General features: G+C 45.6%; 1 protein-coding gene across 12 annotated transcripts in view; it reads right to left on the reverse strand.

Annotated features, from left to right (window-relative positions):
- ERI3 (ERI1 exoribonuclease family member 3) overlaps positions 1–21,952 on the reverse strand; it is a 123,148-nt gene that overhangs the window by 97,534 nt on the left and 3,662 nt on the right. For 9 of the 12 annotated variants that reach the window (XR_004324975.1, XR_004324974.1, XM_032494101.1 and 6 more), the window contains one exon: positions 11,139–11,416. The exons of 1 other annotated variant lie outside the window; for it this stretch is intronic. Coding sequence is in view for 9 of the 11 variants with exons in the window: in XM_032494104.1 (XP_032349995.1) it covers positions 11,139–11,416 (278 nt within the window). In the remaining 2 variants the exon portion in view is untranslated. Of the gene's footprint in view, positions 1–11,138; positions 11,417–13,536; positions 13,650–21,329; positions 21,395–21,952 lie in introns of those variants that run through there. 2 more of the 12 variants (XM_032494098.1, XM_032494096.1) reach the window with 2 other exon arrangements.

Here is a 21,952-nt window from a genome sequence, read left to right on the forward strand (position 1 = left end):
TTTTCAGATAATCAATTGTAAATAACTTCTGATATTAGTGGCCTCTGTGAAGCTGACCCTTCAGGGCAGCAAACAACCAAATGATTTCTTCGTAGCTACCTGTATACATATATTTGTCACAGAAGTAATTTAAACAAATCTGAGGTTGTGTGCAGGAGTGCCCCCCCAGGGGCAGCACTAGGGGATGGCATGGAAGTGGAAGGGTGCCAAGTCCAACTTACCATTCCAGTGGAGGAAAATCCATGTGGATAGAGCTGTGGCTGTCTACTATGTTGATAGAGGGCCTGCGGGCTCTCTTTATGCTCCCCAGAGAAGCAGGGCCTGCCTCCTAGCCACCTGCTGTACCTAATAGCTTACTATGAGGCCATGAGTCAAAATAATACTAGAAGTAATCCTACTAACAAGAGCTGACATGTGCAGCTATTACACGCCAGGCAATGTTCTAAGCTCTTACATTTTATCCTCCCAACAGTCCTATAAGATCGGTACTGTTATTAATCCCATCTTGCCAATAAGGCAACTGAGGCATAAGGAGTACAAGTAACCTAATCAAGGCAAGTCCTACTGCTAGTAGGTAGTGGAGACCAGACTGAAATCCAGGGAGCCCAGTTCTGGAGTCCATGCTCTGAATCACCAGGCCCTACTGCTTCTCCTCAGAACAGCCTCTACCTCAGTTCCCCTTGCTTTGGAGGTCCAGGGTCCACATTCTGGGACTTCAGCACATTAAGCCAAAGCCTGTTCAGTTAATCAGCAATAAGGTGGGGGAAAGTCATGTAACACGCTCAGGATCACAAGATGAATGAAAGACCTGGTTTGACAAAGACCATTTTTCCAATCAGTGCAAATACCACATATTAAAGATCCACTAGCCAGGGGTGAGGAGGTTGGGGTGATCAAGACAGACCAGGCCCACTCAGGCAGACAGTGGGGTCTGGTCAGGCAACTTGGAAAGGAGCCCAGAGAGGCTGGCTGGGCTTCAGGAAGACTTGCTCAATAATCGCCATCCACAGCCTCGGGGGGCTGTTGGTCTCTTCACAGAAGACTGCATCCCCCTGGGGTGCTTCAGAGATTCCTGTTCTCTGTCTGCACCTGACAGCTAAGAGCCAGGACAGGGGAACATTTGTGCTGGCATGACAGCAGATGTTTAAAATCACTGACCAGTAAGCAAGCAACGTACAGACTGACATCCTGGCCACAATGCCCTGAACACTTGTTTCACACACTACACTGGCTCATCGGAACCCACTTCTCTGTAAGGCAGGCAGGTGTCACTGCCCTCTTTTATAGACAAGAAAGCTAAGGCGGTCAGTGGTTTAAAGCCTGGTCCCTTATAGGCAGCATCCCATCACCTGGGAACTTAGAAATGCAAATTCCTGGCCTCCACCCCAGACTTTCTGAATCAGAAACTCTGAGAGTGGGGCTAGCATTGTGTGTTTTAACAAGTCTTCCAGATGGTTCTGATACTTGCTGAAGTTTGAGAACCAATGGTCTAGAGTAGAGCAGTATTTCTCAGGCTTCAAATTACCTGAAGATCTTGTCAAATTACAGATTCTATTTAGTGCTGGAGTAGGGCCTGGTATTCTGCATTTCTAACAAGCTCCCAGGTGATGGGGATGCTGCTGGTTCTCAGATCACACTCTGAATAGCAAAGGTGTCATCTAGAACATCTATGTGACTAACTCCTTATCACAGAGAAACTGACCCACTGAGAATCAGAGCCCAGGGTTCTCAGCTCTTCTCAGAACAAACCCTTACTCAGCCCCATTTCAAGCACCTCGGGTGAGCCAGCCACTTCCTGCTTCTGCCATCGGACATGTCATTCTCTAGGCTGCTAAGATCCAGGGGAGGAAAAACTGGCATGTCACATCCCAGAATTTTGTAGAGCAAATTGGCCCATCTCTGTTGGGAAGCCAGCAAGAGGCCTTCCTGCCATGGCAATACCTGCTCCCTTTAAAAACGCAGTCAAGACCCTGGCACAGCTACCCACTGAACACTCATCACACTGTTCTCTCCAGAAAAATACCTTCCTTCTGTACAAATGAACTAGAACGAAGGACTGGACACCTCTCCTCGGAAGACCTCTCATTAGAGACATAAGCCAGGAGCCATCTTACAGCCCCTAGTCCTGAGAAAGCCTAACACTGGCCACAGATCTGGAACGGGATCACAGCAGTTCCTACAATATCCAGAGGCACCCAGCTGGGGAGCCTCACTACATTCCACTCCACCACCATGAACTTCCTTTAAGGCCTGCCCCGGCACTGCTTCTCCAGTTGTGTTACCTCCTGAATGAAAGGAGACCTTATCAAAATGGCATGTTTCCCCAACTCATCAGTCCCTGCCTCCTCCATCCCCAACTACCAATCCCCTTCAGTTGATCAGTTGGCCTTTCATTCAAATCTGTTAGTGCTGGGAGGGAGGGGGGAAATATAACAGTGAACAATGCAGACAGAGTCCCTGGCCTCCATTTTGGACATTGCAGTCTCAAGCCATGGCCCTCAGTGTGTATCTGATTTAGAGAGAAAGATTCCAAGCTTTCCAGACAGTTATCAACCCAACCATCACTACTCGCCTCCCATAGGCCAATCGCCAAACAGTTCATCAAACAGATCCTAGAAGAGTAACTACCTACATCACTGCCAAGGAACTCACCTATATCAGCTCTCCCTGACATGGATCTCCAGCTCAGAGCACTCCATTTACAATGACCATTAGGTTCCACGCTCCACTTCTCATCAGATCTCTTAGTGCCACTGACTGCCAGAGCCCACAAGTATCTAAAAGAGCTATGAGCTACTTAAGAGCATGGTTCTCAAGCTTGTTTCTTTCCCTGCACACACAACAGGTAACCTAGCTCCATTCCCACTATCACCACCTTAGCCCAATCCACTAACATCTCTCAAGCAATGCCTCCTAACCAGGTTCCCTATGTCCACATTTAACCCCCTGGAACACCCTGCACTCCATACCCATGAACTCTGGCTACAACATCAATTTCTGTTTCCTCCCTTCCATTCCCCAATACACACTGCCTTTTCTGGCCCACCAATTTTAGCCCCCCAACCTCACTATGGACTCTGAACCTCCCCGTGAGAGCCTCCACCAGCATTTGGCCTTCAGAAAAGCCCTTGGCTGGAGGGGCCCCGCCAGGACCAGACACTGACCACAGCACTAGAACAGAGTGGAGCTCATTCAACAGATGTTTGCTGCCACAGACTGAGATCTCCCACTGGCCAGCTACATAACAGGGGCTGGGCCTAAACACAAGCCCGATTCAAGGCACCTCTACTTCGGGTGAAGAGCTTTCCTGATGTGTGACTCTCCCTCCAGAGTCTACCTCCCCCTTTTCTGACTCACCCAGCACCTAACCAGGCTTTGCCTGTGGCAGCACTCAATACACACAAATCCTTCTCTGCCTGCTCACTCTTCTTCTGCCAGCCTGGGGCCAGCAGCGGGGCTAGTGTCAATCTGGGGACATTCTTGTATCAGGCTTTGAGGCAAGGACTCAATTCTCACAGCGAGAGCTCAAAACTCATCACATAAATGTATGGCTTCTTAAGTATTGTGAACACTCAGGACAAGAGAATAAAAAATAATCATCCCAATGGCATCTTAATCAAAATGATGCAGGATCCTTTTCCCCCACAAGACACAGAGATGGAGGAAGCATCTCCTAATATCAGTTTCCTCATGTCAGACAACTGAGTTTGGTCTACAACATAAGAAATGTAATCAACAGAGGGGAAAGGGAAAACAAGACAGGATGGTGGCAGGGAGAAGTAAAGCCTGGGGACTTAACCAAAGTGATCCTTGGGATTTCTCTCTCCCTCCGCGCTTCCCAACCTACTGGCTTTCTTTCTGTGGCTATGAACCTGCTGCTGCCGCTCAGAGGGAGAGCTCATCCCTACCTCCCACCCCTTCCATCACGTCCACTGTAGCAAATCTCTTCTCACCCAGGCCTTCCTGCCTCTTCATGAATTCTTCCTTCCTTCCTTCCTTCTGTCTCTCAATGTTAGTCAGCCGGCCGTGTATCTGTTTGAAGGGTATAAATCTCCCTGGTCTATGGAAGGAGGTCTTCCCAAGGGATGCTTAGCAGATTCAGATCCAAACTGCCAGCCAGTACTTTGAGGGGTGGGGGTGGTCATGTCATTCCCCAGCCCCTGATTCTCCCTAGAGACCTTGCGCAGCCCAGCCCAGTGCTACCTTCAGTGGCAGCTGAGGTATCAGATTGGCCCTCCCTGACAATGCCTTGGGGCCTTTGCTCACATATTTCTGTCTTGACCCTCACCCTTTCTGCCCACACTTTATTGGCTAAAATTCTCTAAAACTTCTTGTAGCCTTCATACTCTCACTTGTAGCATCCCAGTTAGACGTTCTACTGGAGTGTGAGAAATACCATATCACAGGTACAGACAATCCTACTAGCCAAACAGGTGAAATAATTTGCTGTCTTCAAGGTCTTCATTTTCTCTCTCCCTCTCCCTCATTTTCAACATTCCCACAAACAAGCCTGCAGCCCAAATCGGTTTTTCCAGACTTTGGTCAGTTTGTCCGAGCTAACTCTGTGAGCACCCTCTTTCATTCATGCTACGGCAGCTCTGAGAGGCCTCAAGCCCACTTGGCCCCTTGGCCTCCTGACTTTCCCTTAACAGGAAGCTGATGCGACCCCTCTTCCTGCACTGTGAGCAGAGCTGACTGTTCCCCTCCTCCACTGTCCCGAGCACTGACCCACGGGACACATTTATCAGGCTGCTTCACAGCGCTTACATGGATGTCTACTCCCCTCGACTACGGGCTCCTCGAGGGTAGGGACCATTTCTCGTCTTTATATCCCAGCATCCAACATCAAGCTGTTATCCAAAGAGTAAAAAGAGGCCTTTTTGATACCTCTAAGGTGGTTACCATGAGGTCCTCTCCATTTCCTTTACTGACTTGGTTGGTTTTGTCATGTCCAACAAAAACCTTAAAAGGCAGCTCAGTGTCACTGTTAGTTTACAGTCCCTGATTTCATTCACCATTTATCAATGGCTCTATTCTTCAGAGCTCTTCCCCACCACCAACCTTAGCCCAGTGTCTAACAAAATCTGCATTCCAACAGCTGTTTCTGCCCTGGAGAGGCCACCAGGATAATAAGAGGCTGGGGGGGGATGTCTCCTGATTTGCACTAAATTGCGTGGTGATTTTGTTACCAGTGACCCAGCGCTCCCCAAGGAAGGTTCCTGGCCCCATCCCCAGGCAACTCCATAGCCTAACTACACACTGTGGCAGCTGAAAGGTATAAACCCTGGGGAAGGTAGAGAAGCAGTTTGAACAGAGAAAATAAACCCACTTCGATCGTACCTCTGCTATGCCAAACACACGAGGCAGTACCACCATGCATCGGTGCTCCCCTCCCCAAGATGTATATTTTACTTTTACATTTTTGTTCTGTCTGCTCCAAATAAAGAAGGGCCCTTCAGCTCTCCCGTGAAGTTACAACAGGGCCAAGACCCGGACACAGCAAAGGCTTGTTCCCATTCAGGGAGCACTAGAAGGAGCTGCAGTGAGAGTCATGGGAGGCCCATCCTTGTGAGGGACCACCAGGGAACAGCAGGCTGTGGAGGGGGCTCGGGCAGGGGGAGGGGGAGGCACCACATTTATGGAAGCAGCAACAAAAAAGGACAAAAGGGCCTGGTGGGCTGCCCCATTCCCACCCATCACTGGCCACCAATAGAGGAATTCATTTGTAGTGATCCTGGAAGAAGAGATGTGTTAAAGCAGAGAGATAACTAAAAAGAAAGGCAATAATTGGTCTGATGGGCAGGGGAAAAATTATTTCAGGAGTCGAGAGCCTATGCAAGAACACTTACAGCTCACACGGTCGTCATAACTCAGCCCCCTCAAGCATTCTGTGCTCTGCTTATGGTGTTAACTTTAATGTCTTAACATATAACACCATCCGCACTAACACAAAATACTACACACGCCAGATGAGCCTGAGTTATAGTTGCTGTGGGAAGCATAACTTAGAATTTCCTGATTTTGGTGCATTTAATCTCAACCATAATGTTACATTAACGTCGGTTTTGCATTTCATTTCCCAGTTTAGAAGAATAGCATCAGCGCCTTCGCCTGTCTGTACAGAAAAAGGGGCAGGCTGACTGGGGCCACCGGCAGATGGACCACAATCCAACTGGGCTCTCCCGCTATAAAGTCGGGTCCGATCCCTCCCACTGAGAGGAACCTCAACCAGGACAAGTGAATGAAGAGGGTGGAGTGGGTTCTTTCTCCCGGGAATGGCCTCTCCATCCATTTGGAGAGTGCAGGAACCAGGAGCAGAGAGAGGGAAAGATGCTGAATGTGGAACAAGAGTAATGTGTGTGCATTGGGTGGGGGGTTTGGGGTCGGGGGCTCCTGCCTCTCAGCCTTGAATGAAGGACAAGGGAATCAATATAGTCTGATTTGTAGGCATCTTAACCAATTTCCTGTGAAGTTTTCCAAAATGTCTCTCTCACAAAAGACTAATACTGAGGAGTCAGCTTCGAGTCACACTGAAACCCTCCAAATGCCTCTCTTCTATATTAGCCCTTCTCGTCACCAACAACCCTTCCCCCATCCTTCCCTCCCAAAATAGCCCAGCATCTGGACAATTTTCTACAAAAAAAAAAAAAGAACTCCTTTACTCATAGTTCTAACTCAAAATGCAGATGGAGTCTCTTCAAGGTTTCCTAAAAAAAAAAAAAAAGCCCCTATGGACAAAGACCAAACACTAGAAAACCTCAACCCCAAAGGTCATTTTTCTCCAAAGTTATGGGCACTTGAATACAAATGAGAAGGAAAACAGTGAGCAGGGCTGCTGCAGAGCAGGGAGAGAGAGAAAGATCTTACCTGGGACCCTGACGGAGGGCCAGAGGGAACTCAGGGAGGGAGGGCAGGCAGCAGCTGGACCTGTGCTCCTAGACAGGAGAGCTGGGCCGCCCCCCTGGCCATCGGGACGGCTGAGGTTGCTTCCTTCCCTCCAAGGGCTGCGGCCTGTACTTCATTTTCCTCACTTACATTTGCTTTGGTCTTTTCTGAACACTGAGGTGGTGAGAGAACTTGCCTCCAGGTTAAAGCTGCACAATTAAAGTTCCCACCAAAGCTTTCAGGCTGCTCCCTGGGCCTCAGGGTCACAGCCGCCATCATCTCTTGCACATCCACACCAAAACAAGCAACATGAACTCCTGCCGGCAAGGACAATAAAAAACCTACTTCCATATCAGGAAACAATTCCTCAAGCAAGAAAGGAATTATATTCCTCAAATTTTGAGTCTCTAAAGCATTTTAACCCACCTAAGTTAACATTTAAGTGAAAACAATATTTTCAAATGAAAAACAGTCTCATATTCAACCAATACGTATCATGTTAATCTGAACCAAAATATGTAAAACAAAGTGAGTTCAAAAACCAGAAAGTGAAAGCCTGTTACTGGCAAACCAACCACTCCAGTTTCATCGAACTGAACAAAGTACAAAAATAAACAGCAAAAATTATAACAAACGGAAAATACCAGATGTTTTACCACGTTTACAACCAGTATTGTTACTCAAGTATAACAGAGCTTGCACCTGTTAGTTTCCATGTGGCATTCCCTTAGGAGAGTCCCAACAAGTTGACTCAGGGACTTCTGAAAACCAGACACAGATGAGAGAAATAAACCCCATGCCAAGCCTCCAGATAGGGCCTGGCCCAAAGCTTGTTTCTGCCTCCTACACAACTGAGGGGTATGACACACTCCCGTAAAAGTCAGAAGTGCACTGTGCAGAGGCCTCAGGTGTTCAATACTTGGGAACCGGGCAGGAGGGGAGCTGGGGTGGTTCTGATTCACAGCTCACGCACATCCCCAGGAGGCACGCAGACCTTGCCCATAAAGTATCTCCATCAAACGGACAACCATCAAGTCGTTCTGAGGGCGCGCTAGGGAGGGCTGATCTAACTTGCATACCCAATTCTAGTCCTTCTACTGCCTCTTAGAAGTTCATTCTCAAACGAAATTTCAATCTTTCCTGCTTCCATTTAAATTCATTTTTTGTCCTTATTAAAATGAAGAGTAAGTTATTATCATAATCCTTGGAACAACTACTTCCCACTCTGGACAAGGAATCAGTCACTAAAACCGTATTCTATTTTCCTTCTTTTCAAAGTCTTATTTTTGTGCCTCTAATGATTTTTGTTCCTCTTATCCTGAGCTTTTCCAATTTCTCCACTGCCCTTGTTGACCAAAAGACTTAAATAATAGAGAGGCTATCATGTGGGAACCTGACCTATGATGACCTCAGTGGAAGGACACTGGCCTATCCAGGACTGACAACTCCTCCACTCCATCTCCCAAACTTTCTCTGAATCCTACCAGGATCCTGCTACCTGCAAACTTTAGGGAAGAGTTTAAAAAAAAAAAAATGCATGTGTGGGGGGTGTGGCTTTAAATTGTCACTAACAATAAGTCTCCAGTCACTTCTGAGCTGTCAATCCCTTTCCTGAGAGTGGTCCAGTGGGCAGTTCACCAACAGAGCTCTCTGGCCCCAAACCCACCTTCCTACCTGTTGATCACAGCATTGTAGAGGCTTAACAAAGTAGAGATGCATTACATTTATCACTTGCCCTAGATCCACTCAAATCCATCAATGTGTCACAGCAAGAAGTTAGATTGATCTGACAGGATTTGCTCCTCTTCACAAACCCATGTAAGTTATTACTCAGTAACCTATGCTCTTCTAGCTGTTTCCTGATTGATTATCTGACGATCAGGTCAAGTATCTTCTCTGGAATCACAGTAAACTAACGGGTCTATAATTTCCAAGATCATTCGTATTCGCCTTTTAAAGATAAGCAAGACAGCAAATGCTTCTTCTTGAGTTCTCTAAAGCAACAGCTAATGCTTTGCTAATAATGAACCAGGGCAGCCAATTCCTTAAGTGCCCTTGGAATCGCATCATCAGGGTTCATTGATTCTGGAGATAATCTTTAATCAGGCTCAGATCCTGGTGAACAGCAGGAAGTCTGATCTCAGCCTAGATCTGGAAGGCCTTGGTGCCTAAGTCTGGGAAGGAAGTTGGTGATACAAGTGATTTAAATCTGTACTGCATTATGTCTTCAGCGTTGCAATAAATAAATAAGAAGAAAAATAAAAAGAACAATGCCCTTGAAAGAGAGATGAAAGGTGATAATGACAGACCAAACTGAGACATGAATCAAGCTTCGCCTTCAGCAACATTGGCAGGACTCTGCGTAGGATAAGAGAACACAGCTACAAAATTATCTGAGCTTATACTCTTACTGAAAAGTTCAGAAACAAACATATACAGGCATGGGCCAGGAAGCAGAAACCAGGAAATGTCATCAGGAAGATGCGAAGCAATCATGAGCTTTCAGAAGACGGATGAATCACACGCAACAGGGACATGTTGGTTTTTAGACTCAGGTCCTACTAGGGCTTACTCAGTGACTGAAATCATCAGTGAGGGAAATAATACAGCCTATTGGGGTATGGATCCCTGATGCCCAACCTGAGAGAATCGATGTAACCAAAACTCCCACCCACCACCCAGGAATGCCCACTCCAGTAGTTTAAGGAGGTGAAGAAGACCTGACAGCACAGGCAGGACCAGGAGGCTGAGAAATAAGTGTGGCTCAGGTGGCTCCCAAGCCACCTTCCCTCTCATCCAAAGTCCCTTCCCCTAGGACACTCTCCTCATCCAGCTCCTGTCTTCCCAAATCTCAGGAGGCCTGATTCCAATCCTCCGCCAAGGGCAGACCACTGCCATAAGGAAGAACAGGAAAGAGGAGAGGAGAAAGGGGAAGGTAAAAGGGTTGTGGCGTCTGTTTTATGGAAAATAATCTACTATTCTAAAGACAGAACTCCTTCTCAGGAAAAAACCAACCATGAGAAATGAACCCAGTTTATCTTTGAATGGACCTGTCTCCCAAGTGCCTGATGCTATAATCCTCTCTGCCTCCTTCTTACTACTGAAAGCTGCCCCTAGACCAACGTGTCCACTCACCTCAAAATTACACACCTGATAATCCAGCCCTACAGGGGAGAGTTATAGTCCTAGAGTCATGCATACCCAAGGCCCCCACACTACAATGAACTACCACATGCTCCCAAAGCAAACACCAGGGACTCCAATATCACCTAAACCAGGTGCCTCTCTGCTGCTAATTCAAGCTTCCTAGTATCATTACCTTAAAGGTAAAAGATCTCTGAACACAGTTGGTAACTAAAGGAAAAAAGCACATAAAGAAATTTTCCTTTTCAACAGACCAACAATGGTATTTGTTCGGGTTATCTAATGCTGCATATCATCCCAAAACTTAGTAGCTTAAAATGTCAATAATCATGTATTAACTCTCACAGCTTTTATGAGCCAGGAATTCAGGAGCGGCTCAGGGTCTCTCCTGAGGTCGAAGGTAGACGTCCACTGGGGCTGTAGTTATCTGAAGGCTTGACCGGGGCAGGCATATTCACTTTCAAGTCAGTGCCAAGAAACATGACTGGCATTTGGTACTGGGTTTTAGCTAAGAGCTTCAGTTCCTACACACACGTGCCTCTTGCCAGGGTGCTTGAGTGTCCTCAAAGCATGGCAGCTGGCCTCCTCCAGAGCAAGTGATCCTAAAGAGCAAGGTGGACTGCAATGCTTTTATGACTTGACCTCCAAAGTCACACAGTGTCTCTTCCATATTCCATTGGTTACACAGGGCTAGCTCTGATTCACTGTGGGAAGGGAACTACCAAGGGTGTGAATATCAGGAGGGAAGGGTTGTTGGGGGCCATCTTGGAGGCTGACTATTGCAGTATTCCTTTAAAGAACATGCAGCAGTAGTAGGACAAGGAAGGAAGGAAGGGAAAGGAGAGAGGAAGCTTGGGGCAGAAGGAATTATTTTGATCCCCAAAGCCTGAGACCAGAGAGAAATAGTGCCCAGTTCTCTCCAGAGACCTCTGAGGTCTGCCTTACCCTAGCATGCCTAAATCACACCCTGCTTCTTAAGCAGGAACTCCAAATGAGAAGCTAAAAGCCAAGAAGACATGAGAAAGTTCCTCTGGGTCCCAGAAAGCAAGACAATCCTCCCTCCCTCCTCACCCATCCCACCTTTTCTGAAGCAATGATACAACAGTTACCTGAGGATGAATCTGTGGCTTGTCGCACGTGGCCTCAAAGTCCAGCACTAAAAAGTAGTGATACCTCTGGGGAGGGAAGGACACCATTGCCGCCATGGATGCGCCAAAGCCGTGGGCCGCCAGCTTTCTGGTGGATATGGAGCAGAACTCCGGAACACCACAGGGAGAAAATAAATGGGAGCCCAGCACTTTTCTTGCTCTTGAAAGTAAATATGAAGAAAATCGAGCTGCTCCAGTCTGTAAAGGTGCTAGCATTGAACATCCAGACGCATCTAAAACTTAGGGGAGGAAAGTTGAAAAAAAAAAAAGGAAAAGAAAAAAAAAAAACAGAGAGCCTGGGTTACTCCCTCCCACCGTGGCCCTGTTCCATCTAGTCTTCAGGAATAATCATACAACATCAACCACTCCCCAATGTTTCTGGGCCCCTTTTCTAAATCCCAGTATTCATTACTGAAGTTCAGGATCCTTAATACTGGCCCCTGCTGCATTATGACAGCTCTGAGTCTCCCAGATCATTCTCGAAACAAGATGCAGCACTGGCCCTGATCTTTAAGCAGAGCTCTAAAGTTCAAAAGAGAGGAGAGAGAAAAATTCTGTGGTCACTTCTCAGGTGGCAACCCGTTAACATTGAAGCTAATTTCCCCAAAGTAACCTGAGGTGACCCCAGGTGCACAATCAGTCCTGGGAGCTAAGGAGACTCAGACAGACACCAGAAAATACCCAGGATTCTCTCCTCAGCTCCACTCCCAGCCATGTGCCGCTGGCTTTCCCGTCTGTATCTTGACATCTCCATACACCCTCCTACCTTCTCCCAACGTGAAATCGAGCAGAGCTGATCCCAGGGAACTGGCTCACCAGACTGGTGATTCCCTAGCCCCCAGCCAGTGAGAGGCACCCTGGGGGAATGCTCCAGCCTGCAGAGCACAGCTGGCAACAGCCTCAGGCCTTCCCTTTTGCTGCCTTTAGACTCACTCTCTACTAGAGGCCTTGAATGACTGCAGGACTTTTTAAATGGGGAAGGAAAAGAGAAAACCCAGATGTGGTGGTAATGGGAGCGTTGCTAAAAGTCTAGTAAAGTTTTCTGAGTGAACATGTGCAAAAAAAAAAATTCCAAATCACTTTTCAAGTTTTCCCTTTAAACTTGCAGAATGTCTGCTCCTTAGAGGGCTAACAAAATATAAAAATCAAAGCCCAAGTTTTACTCACAAATAACTCAAGCTTCCTTAAAAAAAAAAAAAGCAGAAATTTTGTGTTTTTCCCTTTTTATACCCAACACTCAAATTCCCTCAACTTTAACCTTCAAAGTTAAATAAGAAGTCTCATTGCTCAAAACAACTGTATTAGGCCATAGTTTGTGCCTTCTGAAGCCCCGTTCTAGTCAAGCCAAAAGCTTGCCTCTGAAAGACTGCAAATGGGCACTTGCTCCTTCACACAGGGTAGAGGCAGCCAGCAGCCTGTGATGTCCAGAGCACACTCCAGGCAATGAGGTCACTACTACCTGAGTGCACACGGGCGATGCCAAGTATCACTTCTCGTCCCAGCTCTCCAGACTCATAGAATGACCTACAATAACCTGCCTGTATATTTATTAGGATATGTGCTAGTGTGGGTCCTCAATTTTCCTACCCCTAGAGTGAGAGTCCATGCGGAACTAAGACCAAAAAGTATTTTAAGGTCTTCATGGATACAGCACAAGCACAGTGCATGCTTTCACCGTGGCTTTACAGCCCCTACAGAAACGCAGCCAAACTCCCTAGCCTTGGATAGACAAAGGTGTTTGAGTTTCATTAGGGAATCCCTTGAAAAGACAAAATCCCTCTGAAAGCCAGAATCCAAAATAACTCTTCACATCACCCACTTCTAAACAGTACGGAAGCCTTGTGAGATGGGAGACACCAGTCTGCTCGGATTACACATTCTAGTTTGGATCCACAGTCCCACAGGGACTTAGAACTCTCCTGCAACAAGTCAGGCCATGCATAAGGACTTCTGAAAGTCTTAATGTTCTCCAATGTGTATATATAGTACATAAAGTGTTTATAGTCAGCCAGACCCCATCTACCAAACACTACAGGGAATTAAATATTGTGATTAAGGAGGACTTCTGGATTTGAATTCTGGTCTTACCACTTATTTGCCACCGCATCTTGGGCAAGCTCTATTTTTCAATTTCTCACCCTCAAAATGACAATAATAGTAGCTCCTACTCCTTAAGTGAGAATGAAATGAGAGGATATATGGAAAGCACTGAGAGTACGGTCTAGCACATAGAGCTCAATGAATATTAGCTTACTACTATTAGTACTACTCTTCTATCGAACTATGCCCACTTGGCAAAGCCTGGACCCCCACACTTTGGGCCTATAAATCCTCACGCCTGCAGACCTTGCTTTCTCACCTGATTTCACCCACATCAAAAAGCTTCTCTCCTGTAGGAAGTCTTGAGAGCAGACATTTGGAGACCAGGCTTCCATGTATCAGCAGTCACTGGGTTCCATACTTCCCCTACTTCTAAAAACCAAGTTCAACTCAAGTCCAGAAAAAGAGAGCAGCTCTTCCTCTTCCTTTCCTGAAAACCTTGATCTAATGGCTTTAGAGTCATTAGTATGGCAGAGGAAAGTAGGTGTCTACATTAGTTGGAGTGGGGAGGAGCAGAAAGGCCTGGGGGAGTATCAGAGCCCAAGCAGGGTGAGGAGGTATCCATACAGAGGCAGAAGGTGTGATGCAGCACGTGAGAGCCCTACTGGGATACGAAGGCATCTGTTGGGTGGGGGCAGGGAGCAGCCTGGTGTGGGGAGTCAGAGGCAGGGTAAAGAGGCACCCAAGATGGGGAAAGGGCAGTGGCAACAATGGGAGGCTAGTTATATAGAGAGGGGTTGATCCAAAATGGGCATATATTAAGGGTAATGGGACCACGTTTCTCAATATTAGATGGCAGAATTAAAACACAGAAAGGAAAAAACACCTGTGGTGTTGGATTGGAACTGGAGGTAACAGTGTGACCTCATGGTATCTGATATATATAATGTATAAAAGTAAAGCCAGATATAAATGTGAGATTAAGTATATATCTATACGAAAATATCTACACACATGTATATGTATTTCCTAAGCTCTGTTTACTGAAGGGCCAGGGAGCAGCAACACTCCAACAGCAATGAGCACATCCAGCCCCTAGTTGCCTTCTAAAATCATTCTCCACTGAAAGAACCAGAGCTCTTTGAAGAAATGGCTGATTCCAGGGCTGTGGCAGAGAAAGTACAAGATGAGCCCCACACATCTTGTTGTGCCAGAAAGCAAGGAAACGCCCAAAGAATGATAGGAACATATCAAAAGGACGCAGAAGCCAGCTTGAAGGGGCTCCCATAGGCAAGTAAATAATGACATTAATGTATTACAATGCACTGAATAAAAAAGGAAACCATGAGGTCATAAAGATAGAAAGAAAGAAATGAATGAATAAATAAATAAAATTTAAAAATTAAAGTTTGGTAAGGGACTTCACATAGTTTCAAAATTATAATAATAATAACATCCCCACAGAATGTTATTAATCATAGCAGGGAGTGAGTTTACAATGGATAAGCTTGGCAGACATCACCTTAATCAAGTGGGCAAAATGAACATCACCAATTATGGGATTAATCCAAATCATACATCACATGACAGGATGCAATGAGAAAAACAAAGTATCATTTCTGGGATATTCCTGTCGAAGATGCATAACCTGAATCTAATCATGAGAAAATATCAGACAACCCTGAATGAGGGAGAGTCTACACAATAACCACCTGTAATCTTCAAAAGTATCCAGGTCATGAACATCAAGGAATGTTTACTGAGAAAAGTCTAAAGGAGATTAAAGAGACTTGATAACTAAATTCAATACACGATTCTGAACCGGACCATTTTGCTACAAAGAATGTTATTGCGACAACTGGCAAAACTTCAATAGGGTTTGATACTTAGGTGGAGGTACGTATCAATGTCAATTTTCAGGTTTTGATGGTTGTGTAGGAAAATGTCCTTGCACGTAGGAAATACACGTAAAGTCTCTAGGGTGATGGTTGTTAGGTCGGCCACTTAATTCACAAATGGTTTAGGAAAAAAATTATTTGTACTGTACTTCCAACTTTTATGTAAATTTGGCCTATTTTAAACTTAAAAAAAATTTTCTTTAATCCATATGCAATGTTGTTTAGGGAGGGTATATAGCTCAAGTAGTAGAGCGCATGCTTAGCACTCATGAGGTCCTGGGTTCAATCCCCAGTACCTCCTCTAAAAATAAATAAATAAAAAATAAAAAATAAAAAATAATAAATAAATAAATAAGCAAGCCAGCCTAATTACCTCCCCCCAAAAAACAAAATAAATAAATACATAAGCAATGTTGTTTAAAAAAAAAAAAGAAACAGAACAGTATGTGAGGGAGCCATCTCCCCACACTGCCCACAGAAGATAGGCTGCATGCTCCGCTCTGGCAGAGAGGTCGGCAAAAGCCAGCCCTCAAAGCATGGAGTCTCCATCATAAGAGCCCAGCCCAGTGCCCCCTCACTGTGCACTCCTGCTACCACTAGAGCCTGCGGGGAAAATGCCCCTGCACCCCCGAAGAGCCCGCAGAGGCACCCCACCTGCCTGCCTACCCTCTGACAGCTTAGGGATTTCCTCTTTCTACTGATGTCTTTATTCTTTAATCACCAGTGTGCAGAATATAAGTCTATAACTTGTATCATCAGCCGGGCCTTTGAGAATCTAGCAGAGGGGCAGAACTCAAAAAGAACAGTTTATGATTCTGGGTCTATCTTTCACCAGAGTCCAAGATTTACATACATTTATTCTGACACCCATTTCCTTCTAGCAAATTAAAGGTAGTAAGGAGCCTACAGCAAAGAGGAAAATGAATGATTCTCTCCTGAAAGTAAAGGGACCAGCCCCCAGTGGGGCAGGGAGGGGGAAGCAGGGACTGCCACAGGGACAGCCCGATTTAGAGGAGCAGGCCTTTACCACAGCCCCTGGAGGATGGTCGCTGTGCAGAGTATTTACACAACAGACACAATGGCTCCTCCACAGCCATTACTGTCGGTCAGGTAAATAACGCCTGTGCCAAAACACACATTTAATGAGGGAAATAATATGCCTTTATAAAAAGCCTCAATCTGTATTTACCTGAGAGACCAGAGAAGCACCAAATCACCAGATTAGTGGAATCACAGAGGAGTCATTCTGGTGTCTTGGGTAAATAGACATTTTATAGCCTTCCATTACTGGAGGCGGGAAGGAAGGGCGAAGGGAGGGGCCATCCTTTAATATCCACATACAGGCCAGGGGAGCCTGGGGGACAGAAGAGAAGAGAGGCCCATCATGAAATATGGGGTCCACTCCCACACCATCTCCCCTTCCTCTTGTACTTGGGATGTCTGGGGAGGGTATGGGTTTGTACCATCCCTGGACCCAATCCATCCCATATAAAGCCAGCCTGGGATGCAGGGGTACACTTCAAAGGAACTCCAGGGCACCGAGGCAGGTTCTGGGTCTAGCTGACTAAAAGCACGTGGGATAGCCACAGTTTCCCCAGCTCCCAGTCCTGGGGCAAGTCCCTGTCCCAGTCTGACCTGTAGGAGCACAAGTGCTCAGGCACCTGAGCCACAGAAGCATCCACAGAGAACACGGACACCAGTCTGGAGCTCTCTGAGGCACAGTCTCCATCTTAGATGGCTAAAAATAGCCTAGGAAAAATACAAATAAACTGCATGCCTTCAGAAATCATAATGTTCAGTCTAATGAATGCATCCTTACTGCCAGAGCACTTTCTGTGAAAATCACAGACTGTCAAAGGTGAAAGAAAACCTCAGAGGAGACACAGTCCAGCCAGCCAGGGAAATGAGCCCCAGAAAGAGAAAAGGACGGCCCAAGGTTCACATAGCCAGTAAGGGTGGTAAGAGAACCCAGGGCCCCTGACGTCCAGTTCAGAGCCCCCAGCCACAGCCCCTCAAAAGGCACAGGCGCCAGCACTCGTCCCCAACTTCTCTGCAGTCTCAACAGTGGAGGCCAAGAGCCTGCAGGCAAGGCAGAACAAAGCTCAACGTGCCCTGGAACCTCTTCATGACTTCCTGATGCCCCCTAAGTGGAATGGAAACAGGAACTCTAAAGCTGGGTCCTCACCTCACCAGAACACTCTCTTCCTCTCTATAACCCACCACTCCCTTGGCCTGTGGCTTCAGCTGCTTCTGCCCCAAGGCAGGGCTGGGGAGAACTTGCCCAACATCAGAAGCAGCTACTAATCCCAAACTCTCAGCAGAGCTAAAGTCACTAAAGACCTTCAGGAACACCAACATCACAGGCCACAGGAGGCTCACTCTCCTCTTCAATTGGTCCGTCTTAGCAGCTCAAGACAGCACAGAAAAAGAAGTGCCTGTTTGTGATTTGTCTGTTGTTCACTAACCCATCAGCCACATCCAGTAGCTTGGGCAAACTCCTTCAAGGGGCCAAGGCTGGGAAACATGTCTTTGCAAGGACCTGCAAATCAGTTGTGACCCATCGCACATAAGATGGGGCAAAGGCTTCTCTCCTAACACACTGTAAATAGGATAGAATTGGAGAGGTGCAGGGTATGGCATACTACGGTCATCCCTCCCACACTTGTAGACAGCATCTGACCCCAGAGGGGAGGTACCCGGAACCGTCTACACCCCTGCTACCAAGGTGGAGAACTGGAGTAGAAACAAGGAGTCACACAGCTAGCTGTTAAAAATGCCAGTATTAGACAAGCATAGGCTCAAATACTGACTCCACGACATACTCTCTGTAATAACAGCTACAGTAATAATACCTATCTCTTAGGGATTCCATTCAACCACACAATGTATACAGAGTGCTTTGCATAATGGTAAGTTCTCAGTAAAACAAGAGCTATTGGGGGGAGGGTATAGTTCAAGTGGTAGAGAGCATGCTTAGCATGCCCGAGGTCCTGGGTTGAATCCCCAGTACCCCCATTAAATAAATAAATAAGTGAACCTAATTACCTCCCCCTGACTTTAAAAAAAAAAAAAAAAAAAAGGAGCTACTATTGCTAATACATACTAAAGAGGAAAGGGAAACACTATTTTCTGAAAAACTACTATAAGCCAGGCAGTGTATTAGTGATTTACCTATTTCATCTCATTTAAGCCTCCCAACTATCAAGCAAAACAGGTAACAGTATTCTCATTTTACACATGAGAATACTAAGGCTCAGGGGCACCCAGCTCTTCAGGGCCCTGTTCTCTCCCACATTTGGGGGCCAACATTCTCTCCCTCGACTGATTCTCCCATCAGCCATAGGGCTAACAAGGCATACGAAGTTCAGTTTTTCTTTTGAGGAAAGGTATGACTTTAACTAAAAAAAACTCAATCATAAGCAAAAATTAAGTCCGCCCAAATCACCTAAATTTATTTTTAACAAAAAAAACAAATTGCAGCCCTGCGTACAGAAGCAGAAACAGCAAGCAGTGTCATGGATTAAAACAACTGCAACACAAGGAACTCAGAGCCTCTTCTCAGACCCAATTCCGGGAAATCTTCCCGTCTCACAGAGCGGAGAAACTGGTAGGAAGCAGGGTTACAACCAGCTCTTGCTCAGGCCCCTAAATAGTGATGTTTCCTTTTACAAATCTCTGCCCTGGCAAATGCTACTCCCCATTTTGAAATGTACTTCCATTTTCACCAGGCAAATTATTGCTCCTTCTTCAAAATCCATCTCAAGTCTCCCCCCTTTCAGTATCTTTCTCTGACACCTCAACAGAAAGTTAATTATTTAAGTGTGATCCCATAGCACAGTTTATTCCTATTTCATAACTTTTATCTCACTGTACTGTCAGATTTTAGTTATCTGTTTCTCCCCCCTCCAGTTATCTCCAAGGAGTTAGATGAGGAGGATGGCAGAAAGCGAATGTGTAAGGGGTGTGTGTTGCATATGTGTGTGTGTAAAAAGGCATATTTGAAGAGACATTTCTTGTACTTGTTTTTTGTCAGACTCTTTAACACATTTCAAAATTTCAAGTAGCATTAAAGAAAAGTCTAAGATCAGTTTTTTTCATCTAAGTAGTGCATGAGTTTAAAAAGTCTGAGGAACACTGAGCTAGACATAGATCCTTAGGGGCAAGGACCACATTTGATTCATTTCTGTACTCCCAGCACAGGGCCAGGCACAAAGTAAGTGTGAGTCAAAGTTTACTTAATGAATTATGATGTCAATTGCTCTGGAATCAGAATACGTTAGGACAGAGCAGGGCCTAAGAACCAGGAAAAGCTTCTTCTCTTTCTCCCTCCTTCTTCCACCACCCCCACCACCACCGCCATTGTCCTCCCGTATTACAGGAAGAGAGAGAGCATTGCTTTGGTGCTGGAATACTATTAATAGGATTAATTTGGGAACCGGTGTTTGGACTGTCACATCCAATCACTACCCACAGATCTACAGCTTCCCAAATCAAGCTCATGCAAAGAGGAATCAATTGCAAGGACATAGAGGGTCTGAACAGGCATACTAATGGCCTCCTGAGGTGCCAGCGGCCAGCTCTGACACTCCCATAAATTATCTGCCTTTTGATTTTACCTGTAGCTGTGGGGCACAAGGCACAATTTTGAACATATCAAAGCAATCTCTCGTAACCCAGGGCTCCCCCAAGAATGTCCCCAAAGGAGGATGGACTAAAAACAATGACCCAAGGGGAATCTGCTTCCTGACAGGCCTGTGCTTAGCAGTCATCAATTAAAACCCAACAGGACCAAGTGGATAAAGTGGGACCCAAATCAAGACTAGCAGATGGGGACAAAGCATGCATCAGACTGCAGTTCTGCAAAGACTACACATCCCTCACTCAAAGGAAGAGAAATCATAGCAATAAACTAACACAATTTCATCTGGGGGTAAATCTGCTCTAGCTCTGACAGTACCTCACAGCTTGACCTCGGACAACACACTTAACCTTCCTGAGCCTCAGTTTCCTCACATGCTTAGCAGGGGCAATAATGCCAACCACCTGACCCACTTCCTAGAGTGGTGGTAAAAAGTAATAAAAATACTCAAGAGGCATTTTACAAAGATGTAGGGGCACAAGAGTGGCAACACTAATAAATGACCTCGACAGACCGGGAGAGATGACTGGCCACGCTTTGGAGAATTTCTTTCGGGTAGCTGCTCACTCAGTTCATTTCACTGATGGTGCTGGGGCTAAGGTCCACCCTGAAGAAAGTTCTGGAATTCTGAATGGGACTTCTGCTGTCTAAAAATTTTCCATTATGAAAAACAGTGTCTTTAGTTATAATTTCCTCCTGTCTGCCGGCTGCCTCCGCCAGGGAACAGGTTTTTTACCACATGGCCACAATGACAATTTTGAGGACCCCAAACATACTAAGTCAAAAGCCAAGTCACCCAATTGCCCCAGTTGCTGGCTGCTTTTAAAAAGATTTTGTAAAATACTATGAATAATAAAAGTTAAGGACACTGTGCTAAGAGCTATACATCTCATTAAATCCTTTAACCAACCTATTAAGTTCCATTATCTCCATTTTACAGATAGGAAAGCCAGACTCAGAGAGGTAAGTCACTTGCCCAAGGTCACATTAGCACTGTTTTCAGAAACCTACGGGCTTCTCTCCAGCAGTGTACACTGGGGCTTATAAGAGGAGGAAGACAATTCATCAGACACTTAACAAATACTTTATTTGATCCCTGTATCTGACATATACCATCATACTCAAGTAGGAGACAGTCCCCAAACCAGAAAAAGGTCATCAGTTTCCTACAAGCAAGGAAAGGAGACTGAGTAGGACATACACAGAATGAGGCAATTCCCTGGTAAGCTTAGGAAAATGGGTTCCCCTCTGTGTGTACAGTTCAAGAAGTTCAAAGCAACTGACATTAAGCTATGAGCCTAAAAACCAAAATCTCTCCCAGGCTACATTTATCCCCTGCTTCTTTCAATAGAAAAGAGTTCCCCCAAACTCCTCATTCATTCCATACCAACTTGTCCTTTCCACATCTTTTCTGGTCTGTGAAATAGGATCTGGTATTGCCAACAAAGATATCCTTTAAGCTTAAGTAGATAGCCAGGAAATTAGCAAAGAGAACCAGTATACATAGATGCAAAGATTCGGGTATATTTAATTTTTAATTGTCAAAACACTGAAAGTAAAAATATAAAATGTTACCCATGTAACTGCTACAGCCTCCTTACTGGTCTCTCTGCCTCAGGTATTGTTCCCTTCGATCCATTCTTAACACTGAAATCAAAGCAGACTTTCTAAAACACAAATCTAGTATCAGTCCACTGCTTAAAACCTTTTAATGGCTTCTCACTGCTTTTATGATAGTCTGATCCAGTGGTTGGTCCACAAGCCAAATACAGCTGCCCCTGTTTTCATAAAGTTTTTTTTGGAACACAGCCACGCTCATTCATTTTCATACTATGGCTGCTTTTGTGCTCTAGCAGCAGAGTAGTGCTGAATGGTTGTGACAGAGACCCAGAAAGACTAAATACTTATTATCTGGTTCTTTACAGAAAAAGTTTGCTGACCTAGCTTAATTTTTTTCCCCTCCACCATTTAATCCTAAGAGCTTATAAGGCCCCGGCCCCTGCTTACCTTTCCTCCTTCATTTCTCACCACATTCTCCTGCCCTCTGCCCACTGAGTACTTGATGTTTCAATCACACTGAAGTTCAGTTTCTCAAACTCAACAAATCTCTGATCTTCACACTTGGTCCTTCATGCCTTCATCTAATTCTAGAAGAGTAGGTTACTTCCTCTGAAAAGCCTACCCTGAACCCACCAGTC

Source organism: Camelus ferus, chromosome 13, assembly GCF_009834535.1.
Source record: "Camelus ferus isolate YT-003-E chromosome 13, BCGSAC_Cfer_1.0, whole genome shotgun sequence".
Lineage (NCBI taxonomy): Eukaryota > Metazoa > Chordata > Mammalia > Artiodactyla > Camelidae > Camelus > Camelus ferus.